Source organism: Hemitrygon akajei, chromosome 10 (genome assembly GCF_048418815.1).
Source record: "Hemitrygon akajei chromosome 10, sHemAka1.3, whole genome shotgun sequence".
Classification (NCBI taxonomy): domain Eukaryota; kingdom Metazoa; phylum Chordata; class Chondrichthyes; order Myliobatiformes; family Dasyatidae; genus Hemitrygon; species Hemitrygon akajei.
In genome coordinates, this window is record NC_133133.1 from 25,968,934 (window position 1) to 25,987,270 (window position 18,337).

General features: G+C 39.2%; 1 protein-coding gene across 1 annotated transcript in view; it reads right to left on the reverse strand.

The window, feature by feature from the left end:
* abcb7 (ATP-binding cassette, sub-family B (MDR/TAP), member 7) overlaps positions 1-18,337 on the reverse strand; it is a 70,138-nt gene that overhangs the window by 47,348 nt on the left and 4,453 nt on the right. The window contains exons 2-3 of the mRNA XM_073057931.1: positions 10,859-10,942; positions 1,287-1,406 (exon numbers count right to left, since the gene is read on the reverse strand). Of these exons, the coding sequence (XP_072914032.1) occupies positions 1,287-1,406; positions 10,859-10,942 (204 nt within the window). The remainder of the gene's footprint in view (positions 1-1,286; positions 1,407-10,858; positions 10,943-18,337) is intronic.

Here is an 18,337-nt window from a genome sequence, read left to right on the forward strand (position 1 = left end):
TTGCCCATAGAAGGCAAACAGTAGTGATCGATGAAACTTCTTCTGGCTGGAGGTCTGTAATTATTGGAGCCAGCCTGGGACCTCTGCTGTTTCCAATATTTATTAATAATCTGGATGAAAACGTAAATGGGTGGGTTAATCTGCACACAGCAGAAAAATGGTGATGTTGTGGATGGTGTAAAAGGTTGGCAAAAGGTTGGGATATACACTCAGTGGCCACTTTATTTGGTTCCTCTTGCTGTTCAAGTATTGAGAGCAGTTTTGGGCCCCTTATCGAATAAAAGATGTGCTGCTATTGGACAGGGTCCAGAGGAGATTAACAAAATCGATTCTAGTAATGAAAGGGTTGAAAGGGTTAACATATGAGGAGTACTTGATAGCTCTGTGCCTTTTATTCACTGGAGTTTAGAAGAATGGGGCCGAGGGGTGGGAGGGGGGGTGAGAGAAGATCTCATTGAAATCCACGAAGTACTGAAAAGGCTAGACAGAGTCAATGTAGAGAGCGTATTTCCAATTGTGGACGAGCCTAGGACCAGAGGGCACAGCAGCTTCAAAGGGCTGAATGACCTAATTATGCTTCTATATTTTAGGGTATTATGTATGTATCCTGTTGCCTCAAGCTGCAAAGCTCCATTTCCCATTCTTCTAGCCATCCCATCTTCTTCAGACACAATAAAAATTGCATTCCCTTGTCCTCCTCTTCCACCCACCAATAACTACAACCCGCAACAAGATGTCACTATCAGACACATAAAACTCTCCCTTTTTAATAGTCTAATAAAGAGTCTAATAAATAGTCTAATAAAGTCTAATAGTCTAATGGCAGAGCACCACAGAACAGTTGAATACACATCGAGTGCTGTTTGAGAAATCCATGTTCCTGTATCCAGGTACAATGTTCATCTAATTGGAATGGAGGCTAAATGATATAATCTAGAATTCAGTCCCAAGATTAGCAGAGGGAGAAATCACACAGACATTTAACACATATGTAGTCGAACAGAACATCCTGTAAACTACAAGTCCATAGAACTACAAGACCTGGCAAGTCCAATCAGTCTAAATTACCACATTTCCATGATTCTCATCACATGATTCTAATAATAAAACTCTCTCAAATTAAAATACACTAATATTTTAAGTACACATTTACTTGGTATAATTTCACAATTAATAAAAAGGCAGAATGTAATTTTTTATTCCATTAGCCTGAACAATAAAATTAATCAACACAAACTGCAAGACATGTACAAAAAAACTAAAATAAATCTCCAGAAATCACTAACCTTTGCTCCACCTAAAAGACCAAGAGACACAGCCACCCTTCCACGGAGATCAGGTCTATCTTTTGGCCAAACATACGTCAGCATTGCTTTGAGGATTTTCCCTGCATCAATATCTTTGAACTGAAAGATAAAAATAGTGAAATAAGTGTACAACAAATACTAGATAAGTTTATGTAAATAGTCTATATTTCCGTTCTGCGATAATTATTGAGGATAATGTAAATGGAACTTTGCAGAGACCAAGTTGTCCTTCTGGTTCAAGTTTATTATCTCAACAAATACGTTGATGGTTGGGCTCAGTAGGATCTCCTGCTAAAGTTTCATTGCAATCAGTGTTTATGTGAAATCTAGAAAACATACAGAATGAAAAGAATGCTTAAAATGTTTTACAGTCAAGATTTCTTAAAAAGGATTTCTATTGGTTTTATTTGACAGTACATTGGTATCAGATGACAGCCTCAATGGATTATTTAAAAACTTATAACATCCTGAATCTAGATTTTTGTGTATGAAATGCTCCACATCTACACTACAATATTGTTCAGCAGTTATCAGGCAAGTAACATATACTATAAAATTAATGTAGGTAAATTAACAGAATGGAATAAAGGGGAAAACAAAAGGCCATATTAAAGCATGGAAATTTGACATAACATTAAAAAAAAATCAGGGAAATAGGAAAGGATTTTGTCAAAGTTTTAATAGCCTTAAAGGATAACATAACAATCAGACACAAACGAGGAATTTATTTGTCTTGCCTTTCACAGAAAAGCATCTTGTGGAAATTAAAGATATGGGGGGGGGGGGGGGATCTGAAATAATTAAATGAGATAATTATAGTTAAGGAAATAGTGCTTAAAATCAAATCTCAGAATGCTATTGTAAAAAGAAAAAAACTTCCAAATTCCCTTAAGTGGAAATGTTATTCCACAGGGCGGAAAAAGATTGAAATTGAAGGAATAAAAAAAAAACTGGTTTATAGCCATGCAAGAGCTTTTTGAAGCCACAGTAAGGATGAAATTAATTATCAGTTGGAACAGCATGACCAGAACAAATGCATAAAAATAAAATTGAGAATTAAAAACTTAGTACAATAGGAAAATGTATTTGTGATGATGTGGAAGCTGTATAAAAGACTCCAAAATAAAAAGATGGCACACACAAAACCTGGGAATAAATTTAAACAGAAAAACATTAAAGAATGTATAGGGAAAAGATAGTTCTACAGAAGCCAAAAAATGAGAACAGCAGAACAGTTAAAAGCATCCATGTATGCAAATAAAAACTTATTTTGATATGAATTGTTGAGTTTTAGAAAGCTGTTAGGTACCTGATGTCAATTTACGATACTCTATAAATTAGTCACAAGAGACTTCACTCTCAGACAGAAAGTGAATGCCAATGAAGTTATTCATCTGTAGAATACCTTAGCTAATTTCAGTCCAAAAGCTTAACTCTGAGCCTATCATTTTCAATCTCTTCCCCAGTCCCACATTGATCTTGACTATGTAAGTCTTTCTACTTAAGTTCAACAAACTCAAGGAACAGCACTTATTAAGCCTTTCACAACTTGACTCAAGAGCACAAATTTATTATAGTCAATGCCTTGATATTTTAGTCTATCATAATGGCTCTCTGTATTGTTTTAATTATCTCATTGCCAACCATGTCTTTTGAACTTCTCCCTTCCACCTTAGAGATCCTTCATTTGTTTGGTCCCCTCTCTTCCCTTGTCGTCACAACAAGTTCAAAATTGAAAATAAATTTGTTATCAAAGTTACATATATGTGACTATACACAACTGTGAAATTCATTTTCTTGCAGATATTTACAGGAAAAATAAATAAATAATTCAATTTATGGAAAAACTCCATAAACAAAGCCTGACTACCAACCAATGTGCAAAAGAGACACAATGCAAGTAAAAATAATAATACTGAGGACACGAGTTGAAGAGTCCTTGAAAGTGATTCTGGTCACAGAATCACTTCATAAAAGTGGTGATTGAAGTTATTCACGCCAGCTCAGGAGCCTGATGGTTGTAAGGTAATAACTGTAAAACCCACCTTTTTCCCTAGTTCTAATGAAGCTGCAAACTTCAAACATTAAAACACTTCCTCTCTCCATAGATGTTGTCTGACCTTTTGAACATTACTAGTATTTTTTGCAGATTGAGCTTCAATAGCGTAAATATATAGATTGAGCACCCCTTATCTAAAATTCAAAAATCCAAAAACCTCCAAAATCCATAAGTTTTTTGAGCTACGTCACAACATCACAAATGGAGAATTTTCCACGGCACTGGGAAGGTTCTCAGGCAATGTGCGGGTCTCTGCGCACCACCGACAGTTCTGAGAAGTGACCTCACATATGTAATGAACACAAGTTGATGCAAAATAGAAAAACACTGCCTAACATGAAAAATGAAGATCTCAATTGTGTGTTGATTTTGTGGATCCATCAGCATAGGAATGAACATATGCCACTTTAACGTACGCTGTGAAAACAGCAAATATCTATCACGATTAACTTGAAATTGAAGCTAATTGTGAATATTCAGCAAGCTGGTTGCATAAATTTAAGAAAAGGCATGGTATTAATTTTTAAAAATATTTGTGGTGATAAAGCGTCCGCTAATCACGAAGCAGCAGAGAAATTCTTTCTTTTTAATTTTTTTTATTAATTTTTTAAACAAACATAAATGAAACATGAATACAAAGTGTTTGAGAGTACATAATTAAGAGTTTAAGTAGACATTCAAATATATAATTATCAATATATATAGCCTCCCAAACTCATAGTATTTATAAATACATACAGTAGTGCCAATAACTCCGAACCTCCATCCAAATAATTAAGGATAATCAAAGTGAGGTTTAGGAAAAGACAATTTAACTCATATGAAAATGTTGAATAAATGGTCTCCAAGTTTCTTCAAATTTAACTGAAGGATCAAAAACAACACTTCTAATTTTTTCTCAGCTCAAACAAGAGATAGTTTGAGAAAACCACTGAAATATAGTTCGAAGATTAATTTCTTTCCAATTCAATAAAATAGATCTTCTAGCCATTAATGTAACAAATGCAATCATTCGTCGAGATGAAGAGGATAAACGACTATTATCCACCATTGGTAAACCAAAAATTGCAGTAAAAGGATGCGGTTGGAAATTGATACTCAGAACTCTTGAAATAATACTGAAAATATCTTTCCAGTAATTTTGTAAACAAGGGCAAGACCAAAACATATGGGTCAATGAAGCAACATCAGAATGACATCTGTCACAGGTTGGATTAACATGAGAGTAAAATCGAGCAAGTTTATCCTTAGACATATGAGCTCTATGTACAAACTTAAATTGTATTAGGGCATGTTTAGCACAAATAGAGGACGAATTGACTAATAGTAAAATTTTCTCCCACTGCTCAGTGGATATAAGACAATGAAATTCTTCTTCCCATTCCTTCTTAATTTTTTCTGATACTTCTGGCTGTATTTTCATGATCATATTATAAATAACAGCTACTAAACCCTTTTGACAAGGATTCAGAGCTAAAATTCTTTCCGTAATGTCCAATGGACATAGTTTCAGAAAAGACTAACTCATTATACAAAAAATTTCTAACTTGCAAATATCTAAAAAAATGGGTTTTAGGTAAATTATATTTATTAGATAGCTGTTCAAAGGACATAACGCTATCATCCAAAAACAAATCACGAAAACATGTTATACCTTTTGTTTTCCATAAAAGAAAAGCTTGATCCATAAGAGAGGGCCGAAAAGAATAGTTAGATATTATAGGGCATGATAAAATAAACATTCAAACCAAAAAATTTACAAAATTGAAACCAAATTCGCAATGTATATTTGACTATAGGATTAGTTATTTGTTTATTCAATTTAGATAAAGAAAAAGGAAGTGAAAATCTTAAGATTGAAAACAATGAAAAGCCTTGTACAGATTTACATTCCAAATTTGCCCATTGTGGGCAAGCAGCTGTAGTCAATTCTTGTGTCCAAAATATTAAATATCTTATATTAACTGCCCAATAGTAAAATCTCAAGTTTGGCAAAGCCAAACCGCCCTCCTTCTTAGGCTTCTGTAAATATTTTTTGCCTAGTCTAGGATTTTTATTCTGCCACAGATAAGAAGATATTTTGGAGTCGATAATATCAAAAAAAGATTTAGGAATAAAAATTGGTAATGCTTGAAATAAATATAAGAATTTGGGTAATACCATCATCTTAATAGCATTAATTCTACCAACCAATGACAAAGATAGTGGAGACCACCTGATAGCAAGTTGCTTAATTTGGTCAATTAAGGGTAAAAAGTTAACTTTAAATAAATCTTTGTTTTTTAGTAATTTTAATACCTAAATAAGTAAAATAATCTATAACAACTTTAAGAGAAATTCATTGATGAACTTGCCAAGATAGTCTCTAGTGAAAATCTAAGCCACCAAATGGCTGCCTAATTGCTTAGGAATGATGGCGATGCCAAACAGCCTCAGACTGTCCATATGGGCAGCCAAGAAAGTGATAGCTCATCTTTCTGATGGTTCAATATACACATTGTTTCATGCACAAAAGTAAAAATATTATATAAAACTACCTTCAGGCTATATATACAAACAATATACATATAAATGGATTTGATGTTTGGACTTGGGTCCCATCCCTAAGCTACCTCATTATATGGATGCAAATATTCCAAACTCCAAAATCCACAAACTTCTGGCCCTAAGCATTTCAGTACAGAACGTTCAACCTGCATACTCACACTTCAAAGGAGTTTTCCCAAAATCAGATGTGCAATTTTATATATGCATGGCAGATTCCTAACTCAAGCTTTTCACACATTTACAGGACACAAGTACTTTAAACACCCTTCAGAGAGCAACAGACAGAAAATGCACTGCAGAAACGTGGCAAAGTGTCTCCTACTGTTCCCAAACTTGTGATGTCATGACCTCAGCCCCCTCCTTTGTGAGAATCGCAAGAGAGAGAGCCTTACGGTTTGGAATGTGGGCTGGCCGCTCAGCAAGACAAAAGCCTTGGACATAGCCATTGTCTTGGGAGACACCTTTGTGGAATAAGGAACTGGACTATGTGCAAACCCTAAGGACAATGTGAGATGGGTGATGGGGGAAAGATTGCCTCACCCCCACCCTGATTGACATCTACACCCCTGCCAGTCTAGATAAAAGGTGGGCTGCCGAGGCGGGGCCTCAGACGCACCAAGGAGACACACGAAGAAGACACGATAGTGCTTCCCGTCGGAGCGGGAAGCCATTCTGAAGGAAGCCACATGCGTTAGATTCCGGATCGGGAGTCTGTGGCTGGACCCAAAAGGAAAAACTGCTTTAACTAACAGCAGGGATTTGCTTCACAAGGACGACGGGCAAGTGTTCCTTTTCTCTCTCTCTAACACGTGAAATGCCAGCGGTCCACCGAAACGGGGAAGCCTCCAGACCTTGAGTGACTCTTATATTCCATTGGACTCAGTATCCCCTAGACAACGATAGAGCTCATTTTTGATTATTACTACACCTGTGCTTTAGATTGCGTTTTGACGATGTATATGATCTGAATGTTTTGTATTAACCATACGTTTGTGCCCCTTTATAAATAAAACGTTTGAAAATAGTAGCACCTGGCTTCAGCGGACCTCTCTATCTTTGCTGGTAAGTCACCCGGTTACTGGGGAACGTAACAAGTGGGGGCTCGTCCGGGATTTGAAACCAAAGGGGAGGGTCAGTGAATCGGACTGTAAGTCCAAACTTAAATCTGGTTACGCAGGTAGCCAGACAGGAAACCAGCAAAGATGGATGTGGCGGAATTTATGAGAAACCCGACTGTAGAGGCGCTAGGGACGGCGACCAAATTAGACTTGGTAAATCTGGCAAAGGGGTTAGACCTCGCAGAGGTGAGGTCATCAATGAAAAAGCAGGAAGTGCGAAGGGTCATAAATCAGTATTACATTGGGAAAGAAGGTGTCTGTGCTGAAGGGGGTGTTCAGTTAAGGTGGAGTTTACGAATGGGGAGATAACTGTTGTTGTGGAGGAGAACGGTAAATCTGTAGTTCCCAAATCGAATGGAAAAAAGTTAGATAGACAGATAGATAGATAGATACTTTATTCATCCCCATGGGGAAATTCAACTTTTTTTCCAATGTCCCATACACTTGTTGTAGCAAAACTAATAACATACAATACTTAACTCAGTAAAAAAATATGATATGCATCTAAATCACTATCTCAAAAAGCATTAATAATAGCTTTTAAAAAGTTCTTAAGTCCTGGCAGTTGAATTGTAAAGCCTAATGGCATTGGGGAGTATTGACCTCTTCATCCTGTCTGAGGAGCATTGCATCGATAGTAACCTGTCGCTGAAACTGCTTCTCTGTCTCTGGATGGTGCTATGTAGAGGATGTTCAGAGTTTTCCATAATTGACCGTAGCCTACTCAGCGCCCTTCGCTCAGCTACCAATGTTAAACTCTCCAGTACTTTGCCCACGACAGAGCCCGCCTTCCTTACCAGCTTATTAAGACGTGAGGCGTCCCTCTTCTTAATGCTTCCTCCCCAACACGCCACCACAAAGAAGAGGGCGCTCTCCACAACTGACCTATAGAACATCTTCAGCATCTCACTACAGACATTGAATGACGCCAACCTTCTTAGGAAGTACAGTCGACTCTGTGCCTTCCTGCACAAGGCATCTGTGTTGGCAGTCCAGTCTAGCTTCTCGTCTAACTGTACTCCCAGATACTTGTAGGTCTTAACCTGCTCCACACATTCTCCATTAATGATCACTGGCTCCATATGAGGCCTAGATCTCCTAAAGTTAAAGTCTAGATTGATGCCTGCGCATCGATTACAGGTTGATTTGGAATGTAAAGGGGCCTCACACGCTATTGTTATTCAAGAAAGCGCTGTGAGGAAGCCGAAATTTAAATGCAGCCGGAGAAAAAGGTTCGAACTAAAACACATCAGCCTGTATGGTCTTGACAAAAGGATTAAATACCTGTGTAGCATTAAAGAATTGGGCAGAAATTCCCATGATGGACTAGGTTGGGGACACGGAGTTAAGAGAATAACCCTCGTGGAAAGGAAAGGCGGGAGAGTACCTCGCCAAATTACTCAAGTTTCCCACGGGGGGACTCCCTGGGAAAGAGGCGATGGTCAATTGAAGTTGTCATTTTTAAACAGCGACGCCGGTTGTACGGGTTTGCGCCCAAAGCCTGTGAATAATAAAGACAACCCCTTTGGAGACCTGCCGGTGAAATAACACGACCGAAACGATTACCGTAGATGCCGGATTATAAGCCGCTACTTTTTTCCCACACTTTGAACACTGCGGCCTTTACTACGGTGTGGCTAATGCATGGTTTTTTTTCATGCCGCCAAAAACATTTTGCCTCGTAACAGTAGACCAATAAAATTGATGAGTAGTTCACAGAGGTCCAATGAAATTGTACGATAAATCAAGCGCACTTTCACAATTAAATTATTGTAAATCAGTCATTTGTACTCACCCTCATCGACATGGAAAACACTCGAAGAAAAGCATTGTGCTGCCTTTATGGCAGTTATTTAGTTTATAATATTTTCGCTTAGTAATTCATTTGTTAGTATTTTCTAGTTAAAGTTAGAAGTGTTTTAAGTATATTTGTTTTCTGTACTACATCCCGGGATGCTATGACATCACATCCGGTTTCGCCGCATCTTGTGGGAAAATACCGGTTTGCGATAAACGGAAAGGAGGGGGGCGAGCGCATTAGACCCGCGCGAGAACGCTGCTTTTAAGTTAAAGGCGATCAATAACTTTTCCTGGTAGGCTGCAGTATATATTTTTTTACCAGTCGTTAGGAGATATTGGAATGTTGTTCGTGCACTGTTCAGTAAAAAAAGTATACGCAACGTAATTTGTGTGTTACCGATACGTATGTATATTTAAAAGTAGCCGTGTTACAGGCACGGTTCGAAAAAAAGCATTTGCAATATGTATTTGTTTATGTTACCATACGGATTTAATTAAAAGTTAAAAAATCCTCACATGTAATATCTTTCTGTGTAAATATCTCATATTACAACGTGGGACACCTGCGGCTTAAAATCCGGTGCGGCTTGTACAAGTACAAAATTGATTTTCTTTCTAAAATTAGAGCCTGCGGCTTTTAATCAGGTGCGCTCTGTAGTACGGAATCTACGGTAGTATTTGTATAAACTTTTGTAGATGCACCTAAGCTAAGATCACACCTCCTTAGTTGTGTTGCTGAAGAAAATAAATAAAAATAGGTGGTTATTGTGCTGAAGTTTGATGCTACCAGACTTTAGTACGGTACGTGATGTTAAGATATTAAAGAAAGGGGCACTGTAATTGTTACCTGTTTAGATACTGACTGGAATGTATAACGGTAGTACTCTGTGAAGAGAAAAGCTTGTGTAGTATGTTAGAGTCCAAAAAAAAAATCCTGTACCAACTTGTTTTTAACCGCTGGTAAAAAAACTTTTAAGAGGGGAGGTGTCATGACCTCAGCCTCCTCCTTTGTGAGAATCGCAAGAGAGAGAGCCTTACGGTTTGGAATGTGGGCTGGCCGCTCAGCAAGACAAAAGCCTTGGACATAGCCATTGTCTTGGGAGACACCTTTGTGGAATAAGGAACTGGACTACGTGCAAACCCTAAGGGCAATGTGAGATGGGTAATGGGGGAAAGATTGCCTCACCCCCACCCTGATTGACATCTACAACCCTGCCAGTCTAGATAAAAGGTGGGCTGCCGAGGCGGGGCCTCAGACGCACCAAGGAGACACACGAAGAAGACACGATAGTGCTTCCCGTCGGAGCGGGAAGCCATTCTGAAGGAAGCCACGTGCGTTAGATTCCGGATCGGGAGTCTGTGGCTGGACCCAAAAGGAAAAACCGCTTTAACTAACAGCAGGGATTTGCTTCGCAAGGACGACGGGCAAGTGTTCCTTTTCTCTCTCTCTAACACGTGAAATGCCAGCGGTCCACCGAAACGGGGAAGCCTCCAGACCTTGAGTGACTCTTATATTCCATTGGACTCAGTATCCCCTAGACAACGATAGAGCTCATTTTTGATTGATTATTACTACACCTGTGCTTTAGATTGCATTTTGACGATGTATATGATCTGAATGTTTTGTATTAACCATACGTTTGTGCCCCTTTATAAATAAAACGTTTGAAAATAGTAGCACCTGGCTTCAGCGGACCTCTCTATCTTTGCTGGTAAGTCACCCGGTTACTGGGGAACGTAACAGTAACCTCTACAGACACATGATAAAACCTAATTACTCTCCAGGTTGCACATTATTACAGTTGAGGTAAATTGCTGGTGCTCCTTAATGAGCACTGAAAAACTGCAGGCATCCTTGAATCAATGGATTTAGAGACAGACAATAAATGTGGACAAGTAATGCTCAAAGTTACATGAGTGAAAAAAATCAAACAATACGAAACTTTTTTTGTGAATAGTATGTTTTTTCAGGTAAAACTCAGTCATCAGATATTAAAAAAACTCAATCATAAAATGGAAATAGTTACATTTTTGGGGTCAGAATGAAGGCCTCCACCAGCATGCCCATGCCAGTCTGTCCTTTTATCTACAAAATGCCACCATTGTGCAGTCTGAAACAAAAAAGAAAACACAAGAAAAATTGATTATTTAAGAATTGAAAATTTAAATTATTGACCTCCATAACACATTTTAAAACTTCACTGTTGATGCCACAAAACTGATACCACTCGTATGTTTTATTAGAATTCAGCTCCACTACCAGAAGACTTAGGTAGAAGAATGAGAAGTACCCATTTTAAAAAAAATCTTGTTATTAAAAACTTTAGTCATAAAAAAATTTACAAGAATAAACCATGCAATACATTTTCATTCTTTACATTCATAGTCAATGTTTTCAATACTATTCTATTATATTCATACACATCAATAGCATTGCTGCCACTCATGTGGCCCCCTGGGGTGGTATTCTAGTACAGTAGTTGAGGAGCTTCCTCCCCCACCAAGCCATAGTTGTGGCTAAACCAAGCTTCAGTGTGTCCCTTAGTACCTATTCCTACAGCCTGGAATATGCCAGTCAGCAAAATTCCTCCACAGACATCTTGCAGACTAACAACTTTCCGACAGAGCAAAGTGCGTCTTTCACCTAGTTGATGATCACCTCCATGTGTATCCCTGGCAACAGCCCATTTTCCAAATGCTCTGCACTGATAAGTAGGACTGCATCACTGATATTCAAGGATATGCACAGGCACATGGACAGGATAAAGAATTACTCCTACCCTCTTCCTTATTGTTTCATTTTCCTAGAATAATAATTTTGACAGGAATCAATTTCTGTGTCTAACAGATTCACTGTTGTAAAAACAAGAGGCGTGAAAATTCAAGATCATTCAAATAAAATTCAGTATATTCCAGTTCTTTTCATTTTTATTGCAATGAATACAGAGGCTAAACAAGTTTCAGGTTTTGAAAAAACCTAAAGGGACTTTAAGAAAGAGGAGGTACATGGAGGAGGTACAACCCATGTTAGCTCACTGCAATAATTGTAAAGCTGGACCTTCTAAAGGCAGCTGATATCATAACGGCAAAGGCATAATAAAGCATTATTGGAAGATGAGGATTCAGTATGTTTCTCACCAATCTCTACACATCATATGGCTATTTCCAAACTACAAAGGGATGAACAACAATCTCTGCAAATGTTCTTTTGAGCTGTCAGAACCAGGGTGAGAGTGGAAGAAAGCTGCATTGATTTTTTTTAAAAGAAAACACTAGAAATAATTAGCTTGTCAAATGGAATCTGTGGAGTATGAAAGAAAGTCTACATCATACTAGGTAGGAGCAGTGAAGTGGCCAAAAGAGACCAGAGAAAGAAAGAATTGGCAAAGAGAAGAAGAATGACTGGGAATGGAAGGTTGGAGCATGACTGCAGTCTACAGCACAGAATACAGTCACAAAGATAACCTGTGCATTTCAATAGACTGAGAAGTGATTCAGCAGAAGTGTGCTTGAAATAGCTACCATGGTAAATTAGTCTCATGAGAAGTATTCATGGAATCCAGAGTAAATACATTTCCACAAAATAGTGGGACAGCTAAACCTTGAGTCCCTGGATGACAAAGGATTATGGATACAAAATTACCAAAAAAAAATCAGCACATGTCAGACTTCAAAATGTTAGTCTGGTAAGATTTAAAAATGTGCAAAAGCAAACAAAGGGAAATTGAAAAAGGAAGGAGAAAGTATGAAAAAGATGGCAAGCTAAATGAAAAGCATTGGATTTACTTTGATAACCACATAAAGAGTATGGCCTAATAGGTTCCAAAAGGATTAAAGTAGATGTACATGGAATACAAAGAATACAAAATGGAGTACATGGAATACAAAGTAGAAAAGACGCGAAATAAACAAGGGATTCCAGTTAATTGGGTCGTTGGTTAATCAGGACAGCTGTTTATTTGGGTCAACCCTTAAAGAACAAAAACTAATCTAGAAAATAGTTGGGATCCTCTTCATTTATTTGGGACACTATGCCACTTACTTGGTACAGGAAACTGTTGTGGAACAGTTTCTAAGTAGCAACAATCGCATGAACTTGTGTGCCTTTTAGATACTACATCATGCTTAGAGTGAACAGTTTTTAAATAGCATCAGTTGCATGTGCTTGTGTTCAAAAAGCAGTCACTGACAGGTGGTGAGAAGTAAGCAGCAAGATAAATCGGAATTGTTTTGCTCACTGTGGTTTCAAGTATTCAGGCATGAAGATGCCAGAAATGGCCATGGGTGGAAATGAAACTACTTCAACAAGTTAAGAACTACAAAGAATATAAAGGTATCAACAATCATCTTGAATATTCCAATGAAAGTGAGAATTTGGAGGATACAGTTGTTGATAGCATTGTATGAAAGCAGTGCATTTTCTGCACTTAAGTATCTGCATTAATTTTGTTCATTTACAGTCAATCAAAAGAATGTAGTGGTTACCCATCATATCCAATGATGACAGTGAAACCTGTGGAGGTGAGTTTTTAAAGTGGAAAAGCCATTGCACTGTGACAGTTCCAGTCTCTCCACTTCAGAAGTCTGGGTCCAGTGCTACAACTAATTGTCCCAAACTGGGATTTTCCTTGGTTGCAGCGGATAACTTCTGTGCCTCATCATGCTCTTCGCTCTCCATGAAGCATTGCAGAACTGCAATGTTGACTTCACTGTTGATCTCATCCACCCAGTCCACCAGAGGTGACTTCACATGCTAGGACAGAAATGTTCCTACTTCACCAGGGTAGGAGGCTTGCCGGCAACCCTCGCCCTATAAGACCCTATATCAGAACAGTATGTATTTATTTCCTGATGCACTCTATCTTCTGCTCTGTTGTTTTCTCCTTCCTACTTTTTGATTTGAACAATTTCTAGAAGTACAGGTAGAGTACCCCTTATCTGAAATGCTTGGGGCCAGAAGTGTTTTGGATTTTGGAATATATAAAAGTAAAAATTATTACATGGTATTAATATAATGAAAATATAATGTGTACAGGCTAACAAAAGCAGCACAGCAACATCAGGGAAAATACCTGGATCAGTTGTTGAACAACAACAAACAACGGCAGGCTTTCAGTCTCCACTTACAATGCCATGATTTGATTAAGAGGTTACACTACGCTGTATTTGTATTTTACATTTTTTTTAGATTTGATATATCAAAACAAAAGATTGAATTTTAATTCCAAGTTCATGTAATGAAAACTACATAAAAAGTCACTATTTTATTTTAGCGCAATAATGCACTGATTCATATTACACTCAAACATGGGATTTTAGGTGGGGATGAAACACAAATTTCATGCAAAAATAACATGTTTTGTAATTACCAAAGGCGTGATGATCTTTGCTTAAAAAAGATAATGCTGCAGCAAACATGACAACTACATTAGGTCTTAGAAACTTGAGGGAGAGAATACATCATCATTAACTCCACTGCAGTTCAGGGACCTGAAAGCAGATGATCTTGGGATGAGGAGACACTGTGCTGTTTCTTCCAGTGTTGTCTGCCTCATTAACAAAGTTCAAAGTACATTTGTTATCAAAGTATGCGGCCCAATTAACAGCGGGAGCAAAGTACAGTGATGAGGTTTCTCACAGGTCGGTGATGCTTGTTTAGAAGGAGAACTTTGCAGGCATTCGGACATTCCAGAGGCCCGATCAGCACTGGGAGCAGAGCACTGCAAATTAAACAGAAGGGCCAAACGGGGCAGCCATTGTTGGGAGTTGGCTAGTGGTATGAGTAGGAGTGTCAGGCTTTAGCTCAGGAGAGCTGTTGGCTCTGGGTAAGTTTCTGTTAAGGTTCCCTTTTTCTCTCTCTCTTGCTGTACATAGTGTAGTAAATGGCCGTTGTGTGCTCCTCATGCCAGATGTTGGAGTCCTGAGACCCAGAGTCCCCCAGGGAACTACATCTGCGTGAAGTGCATCCAGCTGCAGCTCCTTAAAGACCATGTAGGGATCTGGAGCAGCAGTTGGATCACCTTCAGCTTATAGGGGAGAGCGAGGAGATAATCGATCAGAGTTACAGGGAAGTAGTCACCCCAAAGTTGCAGGAGAGGAGTAGCTGTGTGACTGTCAGGAGAAATGGAAATGTGAATAGGCAGTTAGAGCACAGCACACCCGAGGCCTTTCCCCTCAAAAATAAGTATACCATTTTGGATACCGTTGTGGGGGATGACTTCCCAGGAGAATGACATGGAGACCAGGTTACTGGCACTGAGCATGGTTTCATGGTGCAGAAGGTAGAAAGGGAGAAGAGGGAAGTGTTAGTGATAGGGAACTCAGTAGTCAGAGAAACAGACAGGAGATTCTGTGGATGTGAATGGGATACCTGAATGATATGTTGCCTCCCAGGTGCCAGGGTCAGGGACATCTCAGATCATGTCCACAACATTTTAGAGAGGCAGGGAGAGAAGCCAGATGTCTTCGTACATATTGGTACCAATGAAAACGAAAGGAAAAGCAATGAGGTCCTGAAGAGAGAATTTAGAGAGCTAGGCAGATAGCTGAGAAGCAGGATCTCCAGGATCCTGCATTGCTACCTGTGCCTCGTGCTAGTGGGGATAGAAACAGGATGACTTGGCAGATAACTGTGTGGATGAGAAGCTGGTGCAGGCAGCAGGGCTTCAGGTTCTTGGATTATTTGGATTTTATCTGGGGGAGGTATGACCTGTGCAAAAGGGACGGGTTGCACCTGAACCAGAGGGGGACCAATATTCTCGCGGGCAGGTTTGTTGGGGAGGGGTTAAACTACAGTAATTTGGCATGGGGTGGGAACCAGAATGAAGGGACACAGGATAGGATGGTTTGTAGTAAAGCAAAGATAGCGTGCAGTCAGACTGTCAGCAAGGGCAGGAAGGACAAAACTGCAGCCAGCAGGGTGACTATCAGTGCATTAGAAGTGCAAAATCAAAAAGGGTAACAAATATAGCACTCAAAGTGTTATGTATCAATGCACAGAATGTAAAAATAAGGTGGATGATCTTGTTGCACTATTACAGATTGTCAGGTATGATGCTGTGGCCACCACTGAATCGTGGCTGAAGGATGGCTGTACTTGGGAGTTGAATGTCCAAGGATACATGTTGTATCGGAGGGATAGGAAAGTAGGCGGTGGGGGGGGGGGGGGGGGGCTTGGCTCTGCTGGTACAGAATGACATCAAATCAGTGCAAAGATGTAACACAGGATCGGAAGATGTTGAATCCTTGTGGGTTGGGTTAAGAAACTGCAAAGGTAAAAGGACCCTGATGGCAGCTATAACAGGCCTCCCAACATCAGCTGGGACGTGGACCACAGATTACAAAAGGGAATAGAAAAGGCATGTCAAAAAGGGAATGTTATGATAGTCATGGGAGATTTTAACATGCAGGTCCATTGGGAAAATCAGGTTGGTAATAGATCTCAAGACAGTGAATTTGTTGAATGCCTCAGATGGCTTTTTAGAGCAGTTTGTCATTGAGCCTACTAGAGGATCAGTTATATTGTAATGTAATGAACAATATGTAACGTGTTATGTAATGAACCAGAGGCAATCAGGGAGCTTAAGGTAAAAGAGCCCCTAAGAACCATTGATCATAATATCATTGAGTTCAACTTGAAATCTGATAAGGAGAAAGTAAAGTCTGATGTAGCAGTATTTTAGTGGAGTAAAGAAAATTACAGTGAGAGAGGAGTTAGCCAAAATAAATTGGTCATCCTGCCAGCCGAGCAGCAACAGAGCGAGTTTTTGGGAAAATGAGGAAAGTGCAGGACATATGTATTACAAAAACAAAGAAATACCTATATGGAAAAATAGTACAACCGTGGCCGCAAGGAAATCAAAGCTAATTTAAAAACAAAAGAGAGGGCATACAACAAAGCAAAAATTAGCAGGAAGATAGAGGATTGGGAAGTTTTTAAAAAAACTATAGAGCAGCTAAAAGAATCATTAGGAGGTAAAAGATGAAATATGAAAGCAAGCTAACAAACAATATCAAAGTGGATAGTAAAAGCTTTTTCAAGTATGTAAAAAAAGAGATGAGAGCGGATATAGGACCACTAGAAAAAGAGACCGGAGAAATAATAACAGGAGACAAGGAGATGTCAGATGAACTAGATGAGTATTTTGCATCGGTCTTCACTGTGGAAGACACTAGCAGTGTGCCAGGTGTTGTAGTGTGTAAAGGAAGAGAAGTGAGTGCAGTTGCAATTACAAGGGAGAAAGCGCTCAAAAAGCTAAATGACGTAAGGGTACATAAGGCACCCGGACCAGATGAACGGCACCTTAGGGTTCTGAAAGATGTAGCTGTTGAGATAGTGGAGGCATTAGTAATGATCTTTCAAAAATCATTGGACACCAACATGGAGCGATAGGACTGGAAAATTGCGACTATCACTCCACTCTTTAAGAAAGGAGGAAGGCAGCAGAAAAATTATTGACCAGCAGTTAGCCTGACCTCAGTGTTTGGGAAGATGTTGGAGTCAATTGTTAAGGATGAGGTTATGGAGTACTTGATGACACAGGAAAAGGTAGGACAAAGTCAGCATGGTTTCCTTAAGGGAAAAATCTTGCCTGATGAACCTGTTGGAATTCTTTGAAGAGATTACAAGTACGATAGATAAAGGGGATGCAGTGGATGTTATATATTTGGACTTTCAGAAGGCCTTCGACAAGATGCTGCACAAGGCTGCTTACCAAGTTAAGAGCCAGTGGTATTATAGGAAAGTTACTAACATGATTAGAACATTGGCTGTTTGGTAGGAGGCAGCAAGTGGGAATAAAAGGATCTTAGTCTGGTTGGCTGCCAGTGACTAGTGGTCTTCCGCAGAGGTTGGTGCTGGAAGCACTTCTTTTTATGTTGTATATCAATGATTTAGATGATGGAATAGATGCCTTTATTGCCAAGGTTGCAGATGATATGAAGATTGGTGGCAGGGCATGTAGTGTTGAGGAAACAGGTAGGATGCAAAAGGACTTAGACTGAATAGGAAAATGGGCAAGAAAACAGCAAATGAAATACAATGATGGAAAATGCATGGCCATGCACTTTGGTGGTAGAAATAAATGTGTGCAGACTATTTTCTAGATGGGGAGAAAATCCAAAAATCTAAGATGCAAAGGCACTTGGGAGTTCTTGTGCAGAGCATTCTAAAGGTTAACTTGTAGGTTGAATTGGTGGTGAGGAAGGCAAATGCAATCACATACAAGAAAGTCTGCATATGCTGGAAATCCAAGCAACACACACAAAATGCTGGAGGAGCTCAGCAGGCCAGGCAGCATCTATGGAGGAGAGTACAGTAGACATTTCAGGCCAAAACCCTTTGGCAGGACTGGAGAAAAAAGGCTTTGGACTAGGTTTAAAAGGTGGAGAGGGGAGAGAGAAACACAAGGTGATAAGTGAAACCTGAACAGGGAGGATGAAATAAAGAGCGGGTAAGAGACAGAAGACCATGTAAGAAAGAAAAGGGGAAAGGAGCACCAGAGGGA